This window comes from Idiotropiscis lumnitzeri, chromosome 14, assembly GCF_059441095.1.
Source record: "Idiotropiscis lumnitzeri isolate Australia: NSW breed Sydney's pygmy pipehorse chromosome 14, RoL_Ilum_1.0, whole genome shotgun sequence".
Classification (NCBI taxonomy): domain Eukaryota; kingdom Metazoa; phylum Chordata; class Actinopteri; order Syngnathiformes; family Syngnathidae; genus Idiotropiscis; species Idiotropiscis lumnitzeri.
Window position 1 is genome coordinate 17,941,017 of NC_142404.1, and position 22,250 is coordinate 17,963,266.

Sequence of the window (22,250 nt, forward strand, 5' to 3'; positions counted from 1 at the left end):
ACATCAAAATGGGCGTGAGGATGGAGTTGCAGAGGAACCCAAAGGGAAAAACTCGTTCCGATTTGAAATCCATCTTTGGTGCCATTAGAACTTTTCAGACACACCTTGTATAATTTACTATAGATTTAAAAACACAAAACAAAGACATTCAGAAATGAAAAAAGACTGTGTTTTACTCGTTTCATTGTCATGCGCCTATTGACATTTTCTAATCAGCTTTCATCAGAAATCAAGGGAATCAAAAATATTGCCAGGATAATGCACATTTCTTAAGGAATGGTGGAAGCAGGATCGGTGCAAAATGGATAATAACACAATCGGGATCGTATTTCACAAGGGCCAAAAACCAATGCAAAAAAAAAAGGAAAAAAGCTCAATATATATATAAAAGAAGTCATGACAAAAAATGAGAGGAATCACTTCCAGTTCATCAGTGACAGAGACTTAGGTTCTTGTGGATGGAGCACTTCTTGCACTGGACCACACAGCACCAGTGGAAACGACACAGGCAGTTCTCCTCAAACACCACCGTTTCCTCGCGGTAGCCGCGCTGGCAGCACAGGAGATCGCAGCCGCTGATGTCCAGAGCGGTGCTGTTGCACATGCGCCCCCGCGTACCCAGCGAACCCGTTTTACGGTTCGCCAGACAGAAGTCGGGCGACTCGTCCGAGTAGATCAGATCCTGCCTGTCCGGGGGTTTGATGTTCTGGCCTACGGGAATCAACGTCTTGCCGTCGTTGCCGCCCATCACTTTGGAAGCGCCGTTAAATCGCTCCAGAAGCCGGTCGCCCACCTCGCGGAAATGAGGCATCTTTTTCCAGCAAGTGCGTAACGTGCAAGAGCTGGACAGTCCGTGGCACTTGCACTCTGTCCGCATGTGCAGCTTCACGGCCTTGGGAGGCGGACGGCAACGTGCGACGTTTGTGGAGTGCAAAAAGAGACAAAGAGATTTTATTAGTCAAAGCGAGGGGCTAAAACAACAACAACCAACTTTAAAGACCCAGTTATGCGAATTTGAAGATTGGTTTCAAAATAATGTTGGATGATAATTGTGAAGGCGTGCAGAACAAAGAACAATGTAGAACTGAATTGTCTAAAAAAGGTTCCGGTATACTACAGCAGTGTTCGGCGTTGTTTGGGGGGGGATAAATAGCGCCTCCTGGTGTTTATAATATAGATTATGAACCATTTAATAAAGTGGAGATTCACATCAAGTGACCAATGCTCGAACAAATCTCTTTTTATGGGTAAATGTAGCTTTTGTGGCTTCTAATCAGCTGTCTTTTATAGTCTGGAAATGATGCTCATGCAGGTTTTTTTTTTTTTTTTTCTTTGGAGCTGTGGGGACAGGCTGTTGAAATGTAAGAACGGAAGCGCTTTAAAAGGGACAAAAACTGACGGGAACGCCGGATGATTATTTTATGAATGACATAACGGTGCCCAGGTCGCGGCCGGACGAGCGACGGGCAAAATAGGGCCCATCCCTGCAACATAGTCTGCCACCATCTAGTGGCTGACAGTGGAATTACACCCAAAGTAAACTGGAGACTTGGAGAATAAAATAGACTAGAAAACAGTATTAAAATAAATAAATCAACCCATTGAATCACGCTTAAGCACGTTTAGCTAGCTAGCCAGGTAAGCAGATGCTTCTCGGAAGGAATTTTACTCTCTAACCCCCCTCGCCCTTCATTTTGCCTCTGGCCTTCCTACATCTAACAAGCCTTGACAACAGATCGTTCACTTATACTGCACATAATTAACCCATCACACACACACATAGTTTTGAAACGCCGTTGCACACATGCATGAATGCACATAAACAGACGTTTACACGCCTCACAGCACACTTATTTCACAACCTCCAGGCGTTTGAGTCTTATGTTCAAAATGGTTTCTTCGCTAATGCTACAATTGGAAAATATCCCAAAATCCACGCCCGTTCTCCGCTACCTGTCTGTGACCCCGACTGCAGTCGACTGTAATTATGTCCTTGGCTTGTGTGGTTGCTGCAAAGTTTATGTACCCAACGGTTGCACGGACGACTAAAAGGCCTGATGTCAGTTTGAAGATGCTAAAAGCCGCACTTTAAATCCACATCATTTCCCGATCTAAAAGCTCGCTACTTCAAACCCGGTCGTTAAGACGCATCAGGACTCGCCGGGTCCATAATTCACGCGGCGTTCGCGCGGGCGACAAACACCAACTTTGGGGCGGCGGAAAACGTCGAAGGAAAACAAAATGTGTGGCACGCTCTGGTTTTTTGTGTTCCAGAAACCTGATTCTTGTTAGAATATCGGTTTACAGCGCGACGCGAACATGGCCGGGGGCGATGTGTTTCTTCTTTGAATGTTGGCGGAATGATGGAACATTCCACAGGCCAAGCAATGACTTGGGAGGGGAATCTCTTGTGAAACGTTGAACCCGAGCATTTACACCTTTGCACCTTAATTCTGGAATGGTATCCAATAGCCAAGAACTGGATCAAAAATCGGGCTTTTTAACTCATTTACGGCCATTGACGGCTAAAGGCGTCGACGATACATTTTCTTTTGTAATTTTTTTTTTTTTTTACTCGGGCGGTCGTGAATGAGTTGAAAGACAGTACCTCACTTAACTGTCACTTTTTCAATCAGATGAGCTTTCACAGCAAAATTTAAGTTTCCGGCCAGAAGCGGAATTCTGTTGCACTGACAAGCCCTCTAATAACATAAATAATATAATATATAAATAATACACACGAAATTTATCACTAACACATAAACCAAAACATGTACTATAACAATACTCACAGGCATGTGTTCTTTATCCTCTGTGAAGAACAACTAACAACTTCACATGAATCGCCCCGATCATGAATCGCAATAATCTGTCAGTAATTGATTGCGATGATAATTACGCTTAAAAAAAACCCAAACGATCCTTTATCTATTTAGCGTCATGACTTAATGTTTTCAAAAATGAACATAATATTTTTCTCCGTTTTTTGGGAGTGGTTGAAACAGATTAATGGCGTTTCCATTCATTTCTATGAGGAAGGACGACTTGAGATACAAATGTTTTGAGTTACAGGCATGGTCAAGGAAATAAATTAAATTTGTATCTCAAGGCGTCACCGTATTAAACGCTGTAAAAAATTTTGCATTGTTCGGAAGTTTGAGACAGACAGACGTTGTCTTGCACTTGCGTGTGTATGTGCACTGAAGATTTTTTTTTTTTTTACCAGTCGGCCAGCTTCGTTGTTGTGCAGGTCAACGAGTGTCCTTATGTCGCTTTTGCCTCGCCTCTTCTTGGCATCCATGAACTGCTTGGACTTATCGTAACCAAACTCCACGTCGTCGCCGCAGCCGCCCCACTCCCACTTGACCCCGTCGCCGGAGGAGGACGACAGCGGTTTCGGGGGGGCTCTGTTCCTGGTGGCCTCGCAGCCGCACTGCAGCAGGTCCCCCATACTGCAGGCCTGGGTCACCGCGTGGGTCACGCCGGCTGCCGTGATGGCGTACACAAACGCCGTCTCCCGGATATCTGAAATGGAGACCGGACTCATTAGCGCACCGTCACCAGGGTGCAGGGACTATTGTTGTCCACTAGGGGTCACCATCACCATCAGTGAACGATGCACTTTATCGTGAAAACTTTGGACATTGTTCTCGCACTCTTTTCTCTCTCCTTCACCACCCTTTCAGGGCACTTATTACGTTTGACCTCTCTGCTCATTAAAGAAAAGATCCACGCATCCATTCTTCCACGCACCTGTCTCTCCATCCGTTCAATCAATGGACTGTACATAGCTCAGGCACACGGATCAAAGACCCTTTCACACAATCATTACGACATTCTCCAACATCATTTGGATTTGCAGTGCTGAGAGGATTCCACACACACACACACGCACACCCCCGCACACACGCACACACACACGCACATGCACAGTTTATCGAGCACAGCTGCTGGTTTATTTCTGGTTCAGAGCTCTACTGACTCCGGCTAAAGGCAAGTCCATCCGCAACTGCAAATTGCCGTCTGTCCTCAGCCCCCCCCCCCTCGCCCGTTGCCATCATCAACACACTGTTATCTCGACTCATTTCTCTTGACGCGACGAGCTAGGAAAGAATCCGACAACTGGCCGAATGTGATTTCAATTTAAAGCTCCATTCCGCATTGGTGGAATAGTCTGCTTTTGCCCAACGTTTCCTCATAGGAGGCTGAGGCGCCGTTTCAAATGCATGTACTCGGAATGACAGGCAATGTCTTCAGGCACGTGCACACATTTTGGGGGCAGGTGCTCAAGACAAAAAAAGAAAAAAGGGCACCCATCGCCAACATTTCTCAGATTATTAAAATAAAACAGTTGCAGCCTATATGTTTAACTGAAATATAATTATTTGTATCAGTCAATACAATCAATGCGCTCATTAAAAGAGCAAGAAAATGAGATGAAGGGAAGCTATAATAGGGAATAAAAAGTCTACACACCCCTGTTGAAATGGCATTTTTTTTTGTCACATTCAAAAGCAAGACCAAGATAAAGATTTTTTTTGTTAACCTCTAATCAGTAAAATTTAAGTGAAAAAATGAGAAGGGAAATAAAAACAACTTAAATTACATGGTTGCACAAGTGCACACACCCACTTCGAAATGGAGGTAAGCACACACCATTTAAAAGTTCCTCCGATTCCCCCCAAAGAAATTAAGAAGAGATACGTACAAATATCCTGAGGACTCAAATAAAAAATATTTTTAAAAAAATCTTTTCAATAAAATGGTTGACAAAGATATGAATGAAGAAAAAAATAGATTGCAGTAAAAAGGGCTTTTTTTTTCTCAAGGTAAAAGGACAGGTGCTTGAGCACCACTTGGGGGAATACGTGTGCACATGCCTGCTTGTCTTCACGACTCCTTTTTTTCTGTACACAAGGTAACCAAAGCAAAAAAAAAACAAATTCCCACAATTGAGTTTTGCGGTGATTTGAATAATTTGCTGACATGCCCAAAATTCCCTTCTTGTCTAAGAAACGCCACATTGCCAAATGCAGATCATTCCTGCAGTTACTCCGATTCCTCCTTGATCATGTCAACACTTGCTCACCAAACATTGTGCCTCATATCAAAGCCTCATCCAGTCATCTTGTTATCATTCCCCTCGACTTGTTCAGATAAGCGATGGAAGAACTGGCCCGAGTTCTTCCATGGCCCTTCAGTCTTTGTTCCCCGGAGAGGCGGTTAAAATAGCATGTCGACCGGCTCATTCACGTGAACGCACAGCTGGCCAAATTCGCTGCACACTTTTTTTTGTACGATGCACTTGTCGTGTTCTTGCCCAGACACTGCACGATTTTTCAAAAGGAAATATAAAATATTTTGTCTCATGATGACTGTAATGTTTGGATATGGCCAACTTTTACATGATTAATATTTGTCCTACAATAAATATGACAAAATAGCTTAAGTTTCACACTTAAAAAAGTTTGCACACCCTTGTTCAAATTTTTTTGTGATTAAAAAAAACAATGAGACAAAGATAAATCATTTTAAAACACTTTCCATCATCAATGTCATCGATTTTTTTTTAAAATGCTTTCCAGAGGGAAAGTGAAAAACTTAATTGCATAAGTGTGCACACCCTCTCAAAAGTGGGAAACTTGTGTTAAATTGGTGTCAGCGCACGACAGAGACCATTCAAAGTGCTTCTGGTTAACCCTAAACGAAGTTTAGATGTTCTAGTAGGCTTTTCCTGGCATTTTGTTTTCATTATGATTGACTGCTAACTAGAACGGTTCATAATTCAAAAAGAACAGCAGTAAAATACCTTTTGGAAATATGGTTTCATCAGTCATACTTTATTTTCCCACAAACAGGTTCCTGCTAGAAAGCAATTCAAAAAATATTTCCTTCATTAAAATCAGATACAATTTGTCGTAGTAATTGTTGCATAATCAGCAAATACAATCTTGAGTTATGGAGTGGAAAGACTTTGACCTTTGACCAGGAAAATCTAAGCGGCTCATTCTTGAGTCCAAGTGGACTTTATTAAAAGAAGAACCTCCCTGAAGGCGTTCTTGCTCGGAGAGAATGTGCTCTGCATGCAGAGAGACAGATGGACAGCCAGAAAACACTTCCTCAAGCCACGACTGCCTCCAGCGCTCAGGCATGAAAAGTTCGAGAAAACTATTTCTCACGACTGCCTCCGCTTGCAACCTTGCGCACCTCATGGAATTACGGCCAAAAGGTTCAAGCAGAACACATTTTGCGACATGCGTTGGGATGTTGTTCTTTGTCTTACAGATATACTGTGTGAAGAAGATGGGAGATTGCTGTCACGTATACTAAATAAACAGCCAGAAATTCCTGCAGCTCCTTCTCCTGACTGATGTCTTTTGAAGTGTGCTCGTGATGTAAGATGTCAGGAAAAGCCTACGAGAACATTGTCACTTTACTTTGGGTTCATCAAAAACATTTAAATTGGCGGCAGGTGTGTGCTGACTCGAGGTATTTATTAGTTTTGGGGTTTTTTTAAATTCTGCTTTTAGAGTAGGCTTGTTAGTTTTTATTTTATTTTTTTTCAAAAAATGCTTTGTTTTAATTTACTTGTTAGTTTTAGTTTTTTAGTTTTCTTTTTTTTTTTTTAGTTTATTTATTTATTTATTTTCTTAATATATAAAGTATTTGTGTCGCGCAAGAACTGACGTAAATTCCAATTCTCAAACAACTGTTTGACCTTCCTCCTTCTGTCCGGACGTACGGCAATGCCGAAATAAATACTATCAATTTAAAATAAACCCTAAAATCTTATGTGCGGTGTTAATTGACTAAGATGTAAAAAAAAGCAATTTTTGCTCAAATTCTAGTTATTTTTATCAACGTCAAATGTAAGGCCCTTAATATTGTGTCACATGAGCGATTGGAATAAGGCCGTATTCCAAAACTGCACAACAATCAATCTGAGAACTTGAATGTCAACGACAACACTGCTGCTCCACTTCTGCAAGTGTGAATTTGCAAACTCGAGTGACACTTGACAACCAACGCAATATGGCAACGTTGGAGAAATAGAAGGATAGTTTATGGGCTGATATTTTTCAGGAAAGGGATATGCGCGTTTGTGAGCGTGCGAGACCGCAGCCAAAGTAAGTGACTTTTATGTGTAAAAGCTGGATGAGGGCGAGCGTGCAGTCACCACCGTCTCCCCTGCCAACTCCATATCTCATGATTCGGAGAATGGGATTCATTAGGAATGGTAACGCACACACGCACGCACGCGCGCACGCGATGGGTGGCGTGCGATGAGACCACGCCGTTGCGATATCAATACCAGCTGTGCGCCATACGGTCGCTGCATGCGGCGAGTGCCTTCGTGTATACATTTGCAGAGCATTGTTTGCGTTGGACTTTGAACTATCACAGATGCTTCCATAATGTACAAGATGATGCGCGAGGCCGTCGGGATGTCACATTGAAAGAAGCGAAATATCAGCGCGAGCTAAAAAGAAAATGTGATCTTAATTCAAAGTAAGGATGAACGATTTCGAAAAATAAGCAAACGGAATTTTTTTTCTCCCTCAATATTGCGATTGCAATTTTTTTCAAGGTCCTCTTCCTACTTTTGCCAATTTTACTAATCTGCTACTTAGTTTTATTTATCAGCAACCAGTAGGAAATGAGCATCCATAAAACGTTTGGTTGTCACAGCTTGTTGTGCTCGGTGGAAGCGATCAAAAAAAAAAAAAAAAAAAATTGGAAGCTACAAAGCGCCTTGTTTCATATTTTCCTTGGAGACATGAATTCCAAACAAATTCTCTGCCACAGTGAGTGTCTGGGCCTGTCGACGTCTGCTTCTAATTCCACAGGGCCCTTCTGCGGGAATTAGCGCATATTCTTTCAATCTTCCCAACTTTTGGGCAACGGGACCGGGAGGTCTGGGATGTCAAAACATGAATTACGGGGGCTGACATAATACAAATGCGTTAACTGTATTTTTTATTTATTTTTTTAATGTTTTTTTTTTTAGGTGGGGGGGTGGAGACTCATTTGGTGACACGTAGTGGGTGGCAGGCGCACGAAATTGATAGAAGCAACTTAGCGACGCGTTCCTATTGTCTCCACCAAGACGTGCCGACTTTTATTGCATCGGCTTTTGGGTTAATAGTGTGGAAATTGCTCAGCGTAGCCTCAGGTAAATGTATTCGTCACACGCAAAATGATTTTTTTTGCCTTTCCAACCCCGTTTGATTTATTTCCCCGAAACAGCTGCGCCTAATCTATTTCTGATGAAAGTAACCGATGACAAATGAGACTTTTCCCATAGCGACTGGATATGCACACGTCGATACCGACCACGCGCATCTCAATCATGCCAAAATCAAATAATATCAACATGGGAAGCGCATTGAGCTCTCCCTGCAGATGTTTTTCAAGCATGATATATCGCCTGAATCAGATTTGCTCATTGCGATGTGTAGGATGATCGAAGTCCGGTGTGTGTTATGTGCGCGCGTGTGTGTGTGTGTGAGACAATAAAATGTTTCACAATCGCTGATCAGTGTGTTCCGTTTCTGTATTAAATTTACATTTTCTTTGAATTTTGGATTATAAGCGTAACCATTTTTTTCCCGTATCAACTCATCTAACAAACTCCAAATTTACAATCCGATTAAAAATCGTTTACAATATTTAAAAAATATGATGGAAATGTAAGATTGCTTCTTCCTCACTTGCATGGCTCGTGCAATCGTTGTGTCGCCTCAAGACTGAAACTCCAAATGTTTTGATTTATTGAGAGCCTCTCGCATGGCTCGAAGATCTGCGGAAAACAGTTTGAGAAAATGATTTGATTTTGGAAAGTATTAACCACTTCAATCAATGACTTTTTTTATTTATTTATTTTTTTAACCAGCCATGTTGTGGACAGGTTTTGTCAAGCCAGGAGTTGAGTGGATTGAATGATTGTTTATACAAAAGAGTAATTAAATAAATAAATGTTTATTGATAACCATGAAAAGTCATGTGAAATAAATTAAAACTGTTGTTTTTGTGAATACACACCTTGCACGCTCACACACACACACACACACAGCTTGTTGGCATGTGGTCAAAATGTCGAACGAGGTTTAGAAAATAGCCCGCAGGTATTTTTGCTGAGGGAGATGAGAGGGGATGTTTCAATCATTCATCTTTGTGAAACCCTCCACGAATTAGTGCCGAAGAAAAACAGTCGGCGCATCATTACAAAAATCTGCACGGTAGATTTTGTGGAACAATAACACACAAATTGGTAACTGGCTCGATAATATTCATGAAAAACAAAACAGCTGGGCAGAGAAAGTGTCAACACAGTGTGAGCGTTTGTTTTGACTTGAGTGCAGCAAAAAAAAAAAAAAAACAAGCACTTTTGCGAGCAGCAACGAAACTCAAGTGGAAGAAACAAGCACCAAAAGAGAAACGGAGAGAAGTTGAGCACAATTTTTACATATTTGACAGAGAATGTCAAATAAAGTTTCGAGCCGCCCAATTTTCAAGTGAGCAAAAGTATTGGAAGGTGTGACTGAAGGCTGATTCCAGTTGTTGCCTTTCACAACGGTGACTACGTTAGAGAGTGCTTGCTTTTGGATTCGGGTTTCAGCTGTGAAAACGGCATTTTTCTGCTCAGCAAACAGAGCAAAAGCAGTCGATGACAGAATCCATGTGAGAGTTGCGAAGGAACACTCAGTCAGTGACATCACTGCCAACCTCGAAGGCGTCACAATCGGACGTTCCAAGAAATATACGGGCCACACCACAAGATGCAAGCCGCTCGTTAGCAAAAAGAATCGGAAGGCCAGATTGGATTTTAAAAAACAAGTACGAGCCATAAAATACATATTTATGGAGTGATGAAACCAAGATGAACGTCTAGCAAAGTGATGGAAAGGCTTATGAAGCAAATGGCTTGAGCTCATCTGTGAAACATGGCGGAGGTCAGGTCACGGCTCGGGCTTGGATGGCTGCTTCTGAAAATTTGACCTCTCAAAATCAAGTCGGGGTGAGCTCAATCCGTCGCAGGCTTGATGCAAGAAAGAGTTCGGTGCCACCAAATATTAGCTTGAAGTTCATTCAATAATGTCTCTTCCAATACCTTTGTTCACTTGAAAAGTGGGCGGGGCTTCAAACAAAAAGGTGCTCCATCCTTTTTTTTAAATGTATTTATTTACGTTATTTGTTTACGTATATTTATTTATTTATTTTTTATTTTATTTTATTTTATTGGACTATGCAGAATATGCCCCAAATCACGAATGCACGGGACTACCCGTCATGAGTCCTCCCACCCCCACGGGGGAGCTCTAGGCTACTACTTGGCAAGCTTTGGCGACAATTTAATGAAAGCAGAAGAGTCAGATGCCAGCTCACTATTTGGCAAGCGCCAAAATCACTTTTGATTTCTTATCACACCGGGGAATCTTATTGAAGTATTGACAAACGGAGCCATTTGTCAACGCTTTATAATGCGTCGACGAAGGTGCCTTTCTTCTTTTCGTAGGACATTGTGAAAGGAAAAAAGACTTGTTTGAATGTGTACGGCAGTCGTTACAAGTAGATGCAGGTCACTGAGTGCCGCAAAACAAAAGGCGCAATTTGGCCTTTCGTATCGACAGGCAGGAATGTGTGATTAATTGCCCATCATTCGTCTGCCGGTACATTCTTGCCCTCCCTTCCCGTCTTATTCTTTTACATGTAGATTTTTTTTTTCATTGCCAAGACATTCACAGCCAAGATTCAAAACTTGGAATAAATATATAAATCCTGCCAAGTTTGAAGTCGACGAGACCGCAAAGGACTCAACTCGTGTCGGTAATGAACATTCCCAGCTCCTGTCGATTTAGCGTCCAAATAAAGGCGGCGCGGTGGCGCTCAATGACCTCGATTCGAACGGAATCACAGGAGAGGAAAAGCGAGAAATGGCGGCGGACCCGACAGCAAGCATAATATTGCAGACATCAAAGAGCCGCAGGAAGATGCGGAGAGATGGTCGGAGCAGATATGCGCTGATCATTTCAAGCATGCCCAATCTGATGAAGAGGAGAAGCGGTGGCTTGTGAATAGCTCGGCGCTCGGAGACAAAAGCCGCTCTTGTCTTGCCGACCGACATTAGACAGGCATCTGACCTCCAGCTGGCACACGACCGTCTGCTGAGGTCAAAGGTTCGAAACCCCAACAACCCCAGAGTGGAAAATTGGAGATTCCATCCAGCCATCCGTGTTCAGATATTATTTTATTTTTTTTAATGAACCGCAAAAACATGGTGCGATTGTCAAGTAGGGAGGAATATAATGAAATGCGGCGTATGAATTTGGAATTGCAGCAAAAAAAAAAAATGGCAGTCAGAAAAAAAAATAAAGACTAAAATTGCTCTTTTGATTTGAAAAATAAATAAATAAATAAATAAAAATGTTTAGTTCTTATGAAAAAGATTGCACAACAAATCGCATGAATGACGACTCACCTTGTTGGAGTATTTTGCCAAAGTACTTATTGTGACTGGTGCAGTTCCACCGGCGGTACTTGAACTGGTACTGGCACTCCCTGATGCCCAGCCGGGCCCCTTTGGCCACCTCGCTGACGATCTCCGGCTGAGTCTGACACAGCTCGGCCTGCTTCCCCACCAGGCGCTTTGCCTTCCTGCAGATGCTGTTTGGATCCATCAGCAGCGGACTGCCCACCGCCCTGCAGAGGATCAAACAAGATTTGGAAGGAAGCATTTAAATAAAAGGGCGAGTTTTATATAATAGCAAAAATGTATTTTTCTTCCACCAAATTTGAGACATGAGCTTTCGGGGGTTGATTTACAATGTTTATATTTTTTGTATTATTGTATGGCCGTACAAAAAAAATCGTAGCATATTTTATTTACTACACGATTATTACAGGGACTTTTTTTTTTTTTTTTTTTTACATTTTGAACTTGATAATTACTCCATATTTTTAAAACTAAAACCAACAAAAACTAAACAGAAGAGAAACATTTTCCAAACAATACAAACGAATCAAAACTAACAAAGCAACTCTAAAAACAAAATCAAAATGTACTGTCGGCCTCATCAATCACCCCCCCCCCACCCCGCTTTCCCCCGATACTCAACCTCCACTTTTCTTCTGCATCCGAGCAAATGGGCTCCGTATCAGCAAACATGGGCGTGGAAAACCAAAAGTCAGCCAAAAGCAAATTTTCACCCACTTGCACCTTGTCTCTTGCTCATCGCCGACACCTCAAACCATTCTTCAGCCTCTTGAGTTTGTTTGCAGAAAGCAGAACAAACAATCTCGCCGGGAGGAAAGATAACAAGACTCGCACATCTGATGGTACCGTTAACTCTCCACAAAGACAAAGAAAAACCTGACAATCTCTACAATCTTTTTTTTTTTTATAAACAATCTCCCCGAGTTGTCCAACATGAACATGTGTGTGTGTGTGTGTGTGTGTAATACAAACAGATTTTGAGTTGAAACGTGAGTGCGTGTGTAAATTAGCAGGTGCGAGAAGCGTACTTAGCAACACAAACTGCCACTCAACAACCACTTATTATTTACACACTGTCATCACGATGTGTCGTTGCGCACGTGTGTGTATTTACATGTGTGTTTGTGTGTGCTCGTGTGCGACGAAGCGAGTTCTGTCAAGCAGCTCACGAAAGCCAGTTTAGCAATGAGAGACAAAGAGCAGTCAAATATCGCAAGCGTTACATCCGGTTCCAAGGTGGAATGGTGGAATTTTTTGATAAAAAAAATAAATTCAAAAACAATCTAAAAACAATCCAATCATCCAAAAAGCGTAGTATATATATATATATATATAATATTTGAAATGACAAAAATACAAGCATGAATTGTGTCGTTTTTGGCTATATGTTGAATATTGAATTTTATGGATTCAATGAAAAAAATGGAAGTCGTTGATCACCACAATAATCGTGTAACAACTACACTCGGCGTTGGGTTCACACATTCATCGAGGACTTAATGCGCAAATTCTTTCCAACTATTCTGGTAATCCCCCAAAGACTGAGTTTGAAATTGTTTTTTTTTTTTTTTTTGGGAGACGGGCAAACGAGACAGTGGAGTAAATCTGAAAATGGAGAGAAGAAAGGTGAAGGAGTTCATGGCCGCAGGGAGATATAACCAAAAATGGGGGTGCATTAGTCAGCTCATGGCATGAGTGTGGGCGGGCCAAACATTCTTGCCCGTGTTTGGAGACGGGCACATCACGTCAAAGCAAGGTGAAAAGGTGTTATCTTCGGTTAAAAAAAAAAAAAAAGTCTACACACCCCTGCTCAAATGACGGCTTTTGTGATTTAAAAAAATATTTTAACACTTTTTGCTGGCATTAATTGGACCTATGATCTCTACAATTGAACTGAAAAAAATTTTTTTTTTCAAAAGGCTTTATAAAAAAAATGGAGTTGCATAAGTGTGCACACCCTCTTGTAGTGGGGATGCAGCTGTGGTCAGAATCAACTAATTACATTTGGATGGGTGTGTCAACTTTCCTCCCTATTTATGTTCTTATGTCTTTACAACTATCAAGCTGACTCACAAAAATATGCATCTTGCACACAGAATTGTGCATAAACATGGAGAATATTCGCGACGATCTAAGCAGGTGCGCAAACACACACACAGTTAAAAGCTTGCATTCACTTGCTGGAGACCACTGGAATCCTCAGGATACAAAGTGCCAGTGTTCCTCCGAGTGTCATTTATGACACGCCTCCTACGCAGACAATGAAAGAAACCGCCAGGAATTTACAGGAGCTGAAATTAAGGGCTTAAAAGTCAAATCGGCTTCAGTGTGACATCAAGAAAAAAAAAAAAAAAGAAAAACGCCACACAAGTCGAGCCTCGATGGTGGGTTTTCAAAAAAAACTGCTCTCCTGCAACATTTTTTTGGAATGTCCTTTGATATATTTTCTGATTTGCGTTGCCCGCTCATATTGAAGAGATTTGATCCACTCGTATAAGCGCCGCATGCGCAAAGTAATCAACTTCAAAATCGCTCTTAAATACGTTCCTTATTCATTAGATGTCCAGCCGCAATCTTTGACGTGCGTCCTCACGTTTCATTGCGGATCTCACGATACGGTGCTGTATGGAGACGCCCCCCCCCCCTCCCCCCCAACTCATTTTCAACTGAATTTCATCCCTCCCTAATCCCTCAAGTATGCTGCAGACGAAGACAGTCAAGGCAGACGGAAATCTGACAGTCAGGCAGAACCTGAGCGAAGGCGAGGGCGCATCGCGAGACGGCGGGGGGGGGGGGGAGTTTTGCGTGCAATCAAAGTGACAGCAACGTTCAAGCGAGACATAAAACATTGAGAACTTTTTTTTAAGAGTATTTCGGAGCTAAATTCTCACACACCCGAATAATGACAGACAGAAGTGACCTTGCCAAGATCCTCGTGTGAGTTACGTGGCTCCCCCGTGGTGGTTAGCATATCCATCGCGGATTATTTGTTTGATCCAGCTGCTTTTTGACAGATTCTTCTCAAGCAAACAATGTAAAGAGCACCAATAAAAGGACGGCAAAGACGAAGCAAGCAACACATAAGCAGTACCGTAAATATTTAAATCCAGTTGTAAATCCATTTTCTTCTTTAAATTGGGGTGTAATTACACTTTTGGCCACAAGTTGGCAGTGTTTCAATCTTCTCCCATCCTGCATTTTACTCCAACCCAAAGCGAAGGTTGTAAAGGTTGGTTGACTTTATACATCGACATCTTTGGGCATTTGATGTCTATTGCGAGATGAAGAGGTCATCAAGCGGGATTCTGAAAATCTCTTGTTCTTATTCAGTGCTGCACTGTGTGTATTATTTAGCTGGCAATTCTAAACGACTTGCTGCACAGAACATCACCGTCAAGTTTCCCAGCCAATAACTGTCGGCGTTAGCGAACCAACGCAGCAATCACATCTGCGGTAATTTGAGTCGCAAGGATTGTTATATTGTCTGTCTACATGTGCTGCTCAAGCATTTGTGGTCAAGTGTGAGCATATAAGAGTTGTTTGGTTTTTTTTTAGGGTGAGAGACTGCATTGTAAATATTTGATGTCGACGTCCAAATGTATTATTTTATCAAGACTTTGACCTGACATCAGACTTAAAGAGAAAGTTCTTTTCTGTCTGCATCCGCATGGAACGGGTTTGCTAGCAAAGTGTTCCATGAGTTAAAAAGAAATAATAAAATAAATAAAAATGTGATGGGCTGTTGAGTTCTGTCAACGGTGATTTGTTTGTCAAAAAAAGGAAGCAAATCCAGAGCTCATTACATCTACGCCTCCCAAAAGGCAACTTTTGGGAGTCACAGCTTCTGCAAGGCGTCAAAGCCCGAAAAGCTAACAGGCGAGTGCGAAGGTCCAATTTGCCGCCGTTGACACAACCCCGAAATGTCAAGACAACTGTTTTTGCCCTTCTGTCATTTTTTTTTCAACATTCTTGGCTCATTTTCTGACAATGAGGACATTTGAAAGCTCCCAATTTTTTTTTTTTAAAAAAGGGCAGACGGGCCTGCCGACAAGCACAGACACACACGCGTCACAGTTCACGTTAACACCTGATGCCAAACCCACATCAGCCGTCATTGAATCTTTATCTGTTGCCATCTCTCCCCTTTCTGATTAGACATCAAGCCGTCAGACCAGCAGTGGACAAGATAAGATCTGCTACACTCAAGTCTCTTCTGAATACAAAGTGTGTGTGTGTGTGTGTGTGTGTGTGAGAGAGATTCACCGACTGGTGACGTATTTCAACTGACTCACACACATAAACACACAGACAGCAGAGACGTCTCACCTACAAGTTTGTGTGACCACCTGTGGGCTGATGGCACACTCCGCGCAGGCTGTGTGCCAAATTGTGAGACACACACACACACACACACACACACACATGTTCTGAAATGCATTTGTAATCATTTTAAAGTGTGTTGGAAGATCCTAAACACAAAGAAGTACTGTAAATGCTTTAGAAAATGTCCAATTGGCCTCGCTCAGGACCAGCGGTCACAAGAAGTAGACAAGAGCAAAGGCATTCCTCCTTCCTGTGAGCTGTGCCGTCTGCTCTCAAGCCAAATGATTAGAGCGCCGTAATCAGCGAGAGGCTCTGAAAGCGCGGCGAGCTATCTCGCAGCATTTCATCCCTCTTACAGCCTCTCCCTCTGCTCCGAGTATTTACGTCACAGGCATTTTCCTACCAGCCAGGCGAGACAAAGAGCGACTTTAGAGAGGGCCGAGCGAGAAAAGCGCCGCAAGAAGCGTACGATAGGTCGCCCAGCGGTTTTCAAACAGAGCGCATCATTGTCCCGGTGGAGATGCACAGGTGCACGTTCACCCTCGCTGCGCCGCAGTCTGCAGCGGACGAGTGAAAGAAGATGACAATATATGTCAGTGGGGATGAAAAGGAAATAGATGATATCGCTGTTGATTGCTTCAATCAAGGGGTCACCAACATGGCGCCCGTGGGCACCACGTGGCCCCTAGGGATTGTCATTTACAGCCTAACCCGAAACTCATGAATATATATTATTATATAAAATATTCCAAAATAGTATTAATGATTAATGATTAATGATGAATTATTCATCATTAATCATTAATTATTACTTTTTTTATTAATGAAACCAAACACAGTCGAGAAAAACAAAGGCAGATTCAGAAACAGCACCCAAAAATTCAGCGACAAAAGTTGAGTTGCATCTTTTAAAGGATTCACAAAGGATTATTATTGAAGAATTTGCTAAGCGATCAGCTGTCGCTTGATTTAATTTAACCATCTAAACATAATTGAATAGAATGTCAAGAATAAAATGTGCTTGTGCATCAATGCATTCATTGTGGGACTCCTCCTGCAGTGTGTGCCTTGGCCACCAGGGGGCAGTCTAATCCATGCATTGCACAAAGACGACGGTCGCAACTCCTCAGTTAGTTGCAGTAATATTTGTTGATTTTCGCTCGCCATATGTTGCTGTGATGTTGCTTAAAGGATCACAATAACCCGACGTTGGTTTCTCGAGTCTACTTTACGATGATTTTGACCTAATGAGTGGGCTGTATGTTCTCCTGAATGTAGACTGGAACACAAAATGAGCAACAAACAGTCTTTGCCTTGCTAGTTTGGAAAGGAATTAATTTCAGCTTTGTGAAAAGTAAGCTGTACAATACAGTCCTGATCCATTCAGGTACTTTGACTCTTCATCTTGGTCTCTTTTTTTAAATTCATTTTTTTAATATATTATTTTATATACTAATTTATATTCTGTTTGTTCTTTAAACTATTGCATATTAAATGTGGAGTTTTGCTAGTTGAATAATTACTAATTTTTTAAGGCATGAAATAATCGTGACTTCATTGTCCCAGCCGTCAATTGGCCATGTACAAGATAAAGTCAGTAGATTCTGTCGCCCCCTAAGGTCGAATATTGCATTACAGCAACATAACCGTCGCTTAGATATGACGTATCAATGCGCATTAGTTCTCATATATTTATAAAAGACATCAAACAGCAGCAGATTGTCTCCTGTAAATGCTGCCTGTATAATAATTAAATCAACAAAGACAATCAAGACAAGTGTGTCCACTCGCTTTGTTTTTTTTTTGGCCAAATGTGCCGCATCAGCACTTCCAACAGATTCCATTTGGGCAGAGGCAACGCTCTCGTCGACATTGTTGTGACTTCCAGGCGAGTTGATTAAAACACGTTCTCATCACTTACCGATACGCTGATGGGAAAAGTCTTCCTAAGGAGTACGAGTTGGCCATCGCTCATGACACGACCCAACACGACCCAACACGATCGAGTGCCAGGCCACGCAAAGAGGCGCACTCGCACCCTTGGACAACACAGCCCACGCTGACCTTGACCGAGATGGTCAAGTGGGAGGATTCGCTGGAAACAAATCCCAAAAGATTGTGCGCCCGTGTCTGCGCGTGCGTGTGCGGAAAACACAAATGAAGACGAAGTACATGTTGGGAGGCAAAGCAAAAAGACAGACAGATGGACAGAAAATGTGTTGTCTGTCTGTCTTCCAAACACCTTGGCGAGCTGAGCCTGCGTGGATTGTTTTATGATGACATATGCACTGCGCCCTGAAGGGCCACCTGACATTCCTAACTCTGACCCCAAACACACGCTCACACGCGCGCGCACACACGCGCACACGCGCTCACAACTGCAGGCAATGAGAAGACAGCTATCACCGCCCTCCTTCTTTCTTTCTTATTTCCTATTCTTCAAACGCTCAAGTTTCCCATAAACAAACACTCATGAAACCTTCACTTAAAATCGTAAGAAATTGCTGGCTAGAAAGATAAATAGAACAAAATAAAAACAATTATCAAGTTTCTAAGAATCACCTTAAGAAAATCTACCCTTAAAAAAGTCCTGACAGATTCCAGGTTTCTACTTCCCAATATCCCTAGTTTCTCAAAATAAATCCTGAAAAACTGCAGACATCACTTGAAAAGAAAAAGTCTGACACAGCTGGTGCGCCACAACGCATGGATTTCTTTAAATAAATTCAATAAAGTGCAAGTTTATAAAAAAAAAAGGGAATTAAAGTGTAAAAAACACAAATTAGGCAACAAACCCATTTAATAAATTCTAGTTTTTTGGGGAAAATACTTTAAAATATTCAGTCTCACTAACAGATGTTTGAGGAGGGAATTTTTGATAGAATAAAATATAATTAATTGATGAACATTTTTTTATCTGATCCACAAAAATTATGAAAAAATCCAGCTTGGTCTAAAACAAATTACAAATAATTAAAAAAAAAAAAAAAAAAACAAATCACGCCAAGAAATCAAATTTTGTCTGAGACAATCGATTCACAATGAAAGAAAGTTGTAATGTAATTTTATCACCCAAAAATTAAGAAATGTGTTCTCAAAAATAATTTGTGTTTTTAGATAGATAGACAGACAGACAGACAGACAGATAGATAGATAGACTTGTTACTGTCTTGATTCCATTTGCAGCATAGCGAGGAGCTCGCATTTGTTGCGCATATCGCCTTAAAACTGCGCCCCGCATGTGAGCGCTAAAGTGCTTGCATGCGTTACATCCATAACATTTTCATCACGTGACATACTCAGCACTTACCACCACAATCCGATGATATTGACCGGGCAAAGCAAAATAAAGAAGAGAGCCAGTTGAGTCCGAGAAAGGCGAACCGTCATGTTTGAGCGTCGCAGAACTTCCAGCTGATTTTGGGAGATAAAAAAAATAATAAGCAGAATCCCCCTCTCGGTTTTTCGTGCAACAAAGTGTCAAGTCAATCAAAGTTCATCATCCAGCTCCCCTCCCGTCGGGCGCATCTTAGTGCGCGGCGAAGTCGGTCAAGAGGTGACAGAGGCGAGGTCCGAAGGTGCGGTTAACCTCTCCATGGTCGCTCCGGTTCTGTCCCGTTACAAGTTCCCCGACGCGGCGAGCGCAAAACGCGACCCAAACGTGGCTTCTCCGAAATCGCCAGCGGAGCTTCATCAAGCATCACACTCCTCTCATCTCCTCTCCCCAAAACGCCAAAAATCAATCCGAAAAAAAAAAAATATATATATATATATGTCCGGTGAGGATGAGGCAGAGCGAATGGATTTGTGGTTCCGTTCGGTTGTGCCGGCAAGTCTTTTGCACTTTGGAAATGACTCAGTGGAGGTCTTGCAGAGGAGGAGGAGGAGGACGACCACGGTGAGTGTCAGTGTTTTCTTTGGATGATGAAGGGGGGAAAAATGCGCTCTTCTTCTTCTCGCACCTTGGTGTGACGTCGCTCCAGGCGTGGTGGAGCGAGCGGAGAGAGAGAGACGAGACGAGAAGAGAAGAGAGCTTGAGAGCTGAGACACTGCAATTAGCTGCGCGCAGATCCGCCGAAAAAAAAAAAAGGGCCAGCGAGAGGCCAAAAGACACACGAGCGTAAACACAGCTCTAATGTGACTTGATGTTTATGGTGGAGACTGCTGGAATGGGCTGACGTCATCACAGGTGTGTGGTATACCTTTGATATTTGCGCAGCCCTCATTGAGGACAAAACAAAAAAAAAGTGAAGCGTAGGATCAAATCTGCTTTCACCTGGATGTGTGCGCCGGGGTGGTCTGCCTCATGTCGAGAGGGGTCTTAGTTTTATATAATCCTGTGTTTGCTTTCATCCACATTTCAAAAACATAAAATAATTTATCCTCAGTTATTTAAAAAAAAAAAAAATTTCATTTACGTGGCATGGCGAAAAAAAAATTGCAGCACCCCATCACAGCAATATTCAGAACGTCAATATCCCTTGTTGTGATCATGTGACCAATGAGCCAATCAAACTAAAAGAGATTTGTGGGATTGATGACACGGCGTCGCTTGGTCAAAAGTCACCTCAGAAAACAAAGATTTAAAAAGAAATGTGCAGAGTAGAATTTTGGGATTCTTACGGTAGTTAGCGCAAAACTGCAAAAATCTTTGACGTGTTTCGCCGTCATTGGTAGTGAATGAATTAATTGGCATGGATCCTCAAACCAAAACTCAGTTATCCGAGATTATTGTCATTTTAAAATAACTGCCGTCTGTAAGACTAAGGCTGTGTTCATACGTACTTGCATCCTTCGCTCGTTTCTTTGTCCTTTTCTTTTGAAATTGCGCAGCAGCAGCATCTCGATGTTTACGAAGAAAGACACCCACCACTCATAATCACTTTTCGGCGATTCCTCATTGATTTACTTCTAATGACGCAATTCCATTTCACATTTCAGAAACGCCAACCTGTATAGCCGCACATGCACAAGCGTGTGCGTACGCCACTTTGAAAGGGCGCATTTGGTTAAAACGACACATCGCAATATTTTAAATCTGGACGTTAAGTCTCAGGTAGAGCTGAAGAGCGGAACCGGTTATGAAAATTGCTTTGTCTCAATGGCCTATAAATAACTCGAGCTGCAGTTGTGATCTGGACAACTGCTTTGAAGTCCGTCCCTCACTTCGCTCGCCACCTCCGTTTCGCACAAGCACTTTCTTTGGACCGCAACTCACTCGCAATTTCCCTCGCCGCCGGACGAGTGTGTTTTGTAAGGGAGGGCTGATTTTTTTTTTTCATACTTGGCCGAGGCTTTATGGACAATAAAGATCTGATTTCAAAGTCCAGCAGGGTGTTGGGCCTGGGGTCTTGGCTCACAGCTTTAGTTGCCTGCTGGGAGGCGACGCTACACAAGCCCTAACCAGATGGCCATCATCAGCGTACATGCAGAAGAAACATACCGTACATCATATCGGTGGATCAAATTGTCGTACATCGGCGTCAAACCTTGTTGGCGTAGTTACACGGTTGCTTTTTTTTTTGGGCATTTTTTGGTGTGAGGATCAAGAAATAACACTTAACGTTATCCACAGCAAAATAACGTGGGTTGAACGCTATTTTTGGCCTCCTCACCTTTGGACCAGTCAGAATCGGCGTATGTGGTTAAAAAAAAAAAAAAAAAAAAAAAAGCCACATCATGCATCACTCTGTCCGTTTATGTTGGACATTAGTGGTGGGAAGTACCAGCACGTTGTTACGGTACTGAAATCATTTGCTGCCGTTTGAGTTGAGATATGTCAACTGGAAGTGTTCCCTCCCAATGACGTAAACATTCGTCCAACAGGTTTTTCAATGAAGAGCGTCTTGAAAGATTCGACTTCACTACAGATTTGGAATACTCGGGCCACCGGCGCCGTAGAACCATAGTGCCAAAGTCAACGTGAAAAGGAAATAAATGACCTCCGAGAGTGTTGCGCAATCCAAAGTCAGAGCCTGACCACAAGTGCGCAACGTGCTAGCAAAGGAGTCCCTATTGCGAGCAGGTGGACGCAGCGGTTCTTGGTTTTGGACGGAATGTCCAAAGCCACTCTGCTTTCTTTTCCCAAACAGCATACGGCTCACTTGCCTACTTTCCAATTACTCACAGCGGGACGTTTCCATCGCCGCCATCGCCATCGTCATCGTCATGAAAGGTGTCCGTGTGATTCAATCCCGGCTGGCCATGTGATGAAATGGTTAGCGCATTTAGCAACATGAAAGTCCAAATATTCAGAATACAGATCTGAACATCCTCTTGCTCTCGCTACGATCGATTTTATTGGAAGTTTTGAATCTGAGCAAAAAATGGTCATGACTTGTGGAGTCCCTCAAGGGTCATTCCTTGGACCCCTTTTTGTTCAGTTTGTATTTGCTTCCCTTGGGTCAAACAAAATAACGTTTGTCACTCCTTG

At 42.3% G+C, this 22,250-nt stretch overlaps 1 protein-coding gene across 2 annotated transcripts; it reads right to left on the reverse strand.

Annotated features, from left to right (window-relative positions):
- Positions 1–37: 37 nt before the first annotated feature.
- Positions 38–19,899, reverse strand: wnt6b (wingless-type MMTV integration site family, member 6b). Of its 2 annotated transcripts, none has more exons than XM_088315379.1 (4): positions 19,128–19,899; positions 11,480–11,700; positions 3,224–3,525; positions 38–892 (listed from the first exon to the last, which is right to left on the reverse strand). In XM_088315379.1, the coding sequence occupies exons 1-4, from the start codon at positions 19,205–19,207 to the stop codon at positions 431–433; spliced, it is 1,065 nt and encodes a 354-aa protein (XP_088171505.1). In that variant the 5' UTR covers positions 19,208–19,899; the 3' UTR covers positions 38–430. The 2 variants fall into 2 exon arrangements, with proteins under 2 accessions (XP_088171505.1, XP_088171506.1); XM_088315380.1 differs by lacking the exon at positions 19,128–19,899 and adding an exon at positions 17,739–17,809.
- Positions 19,900–22,250: the final 2,351 nt, after the last annotated feature.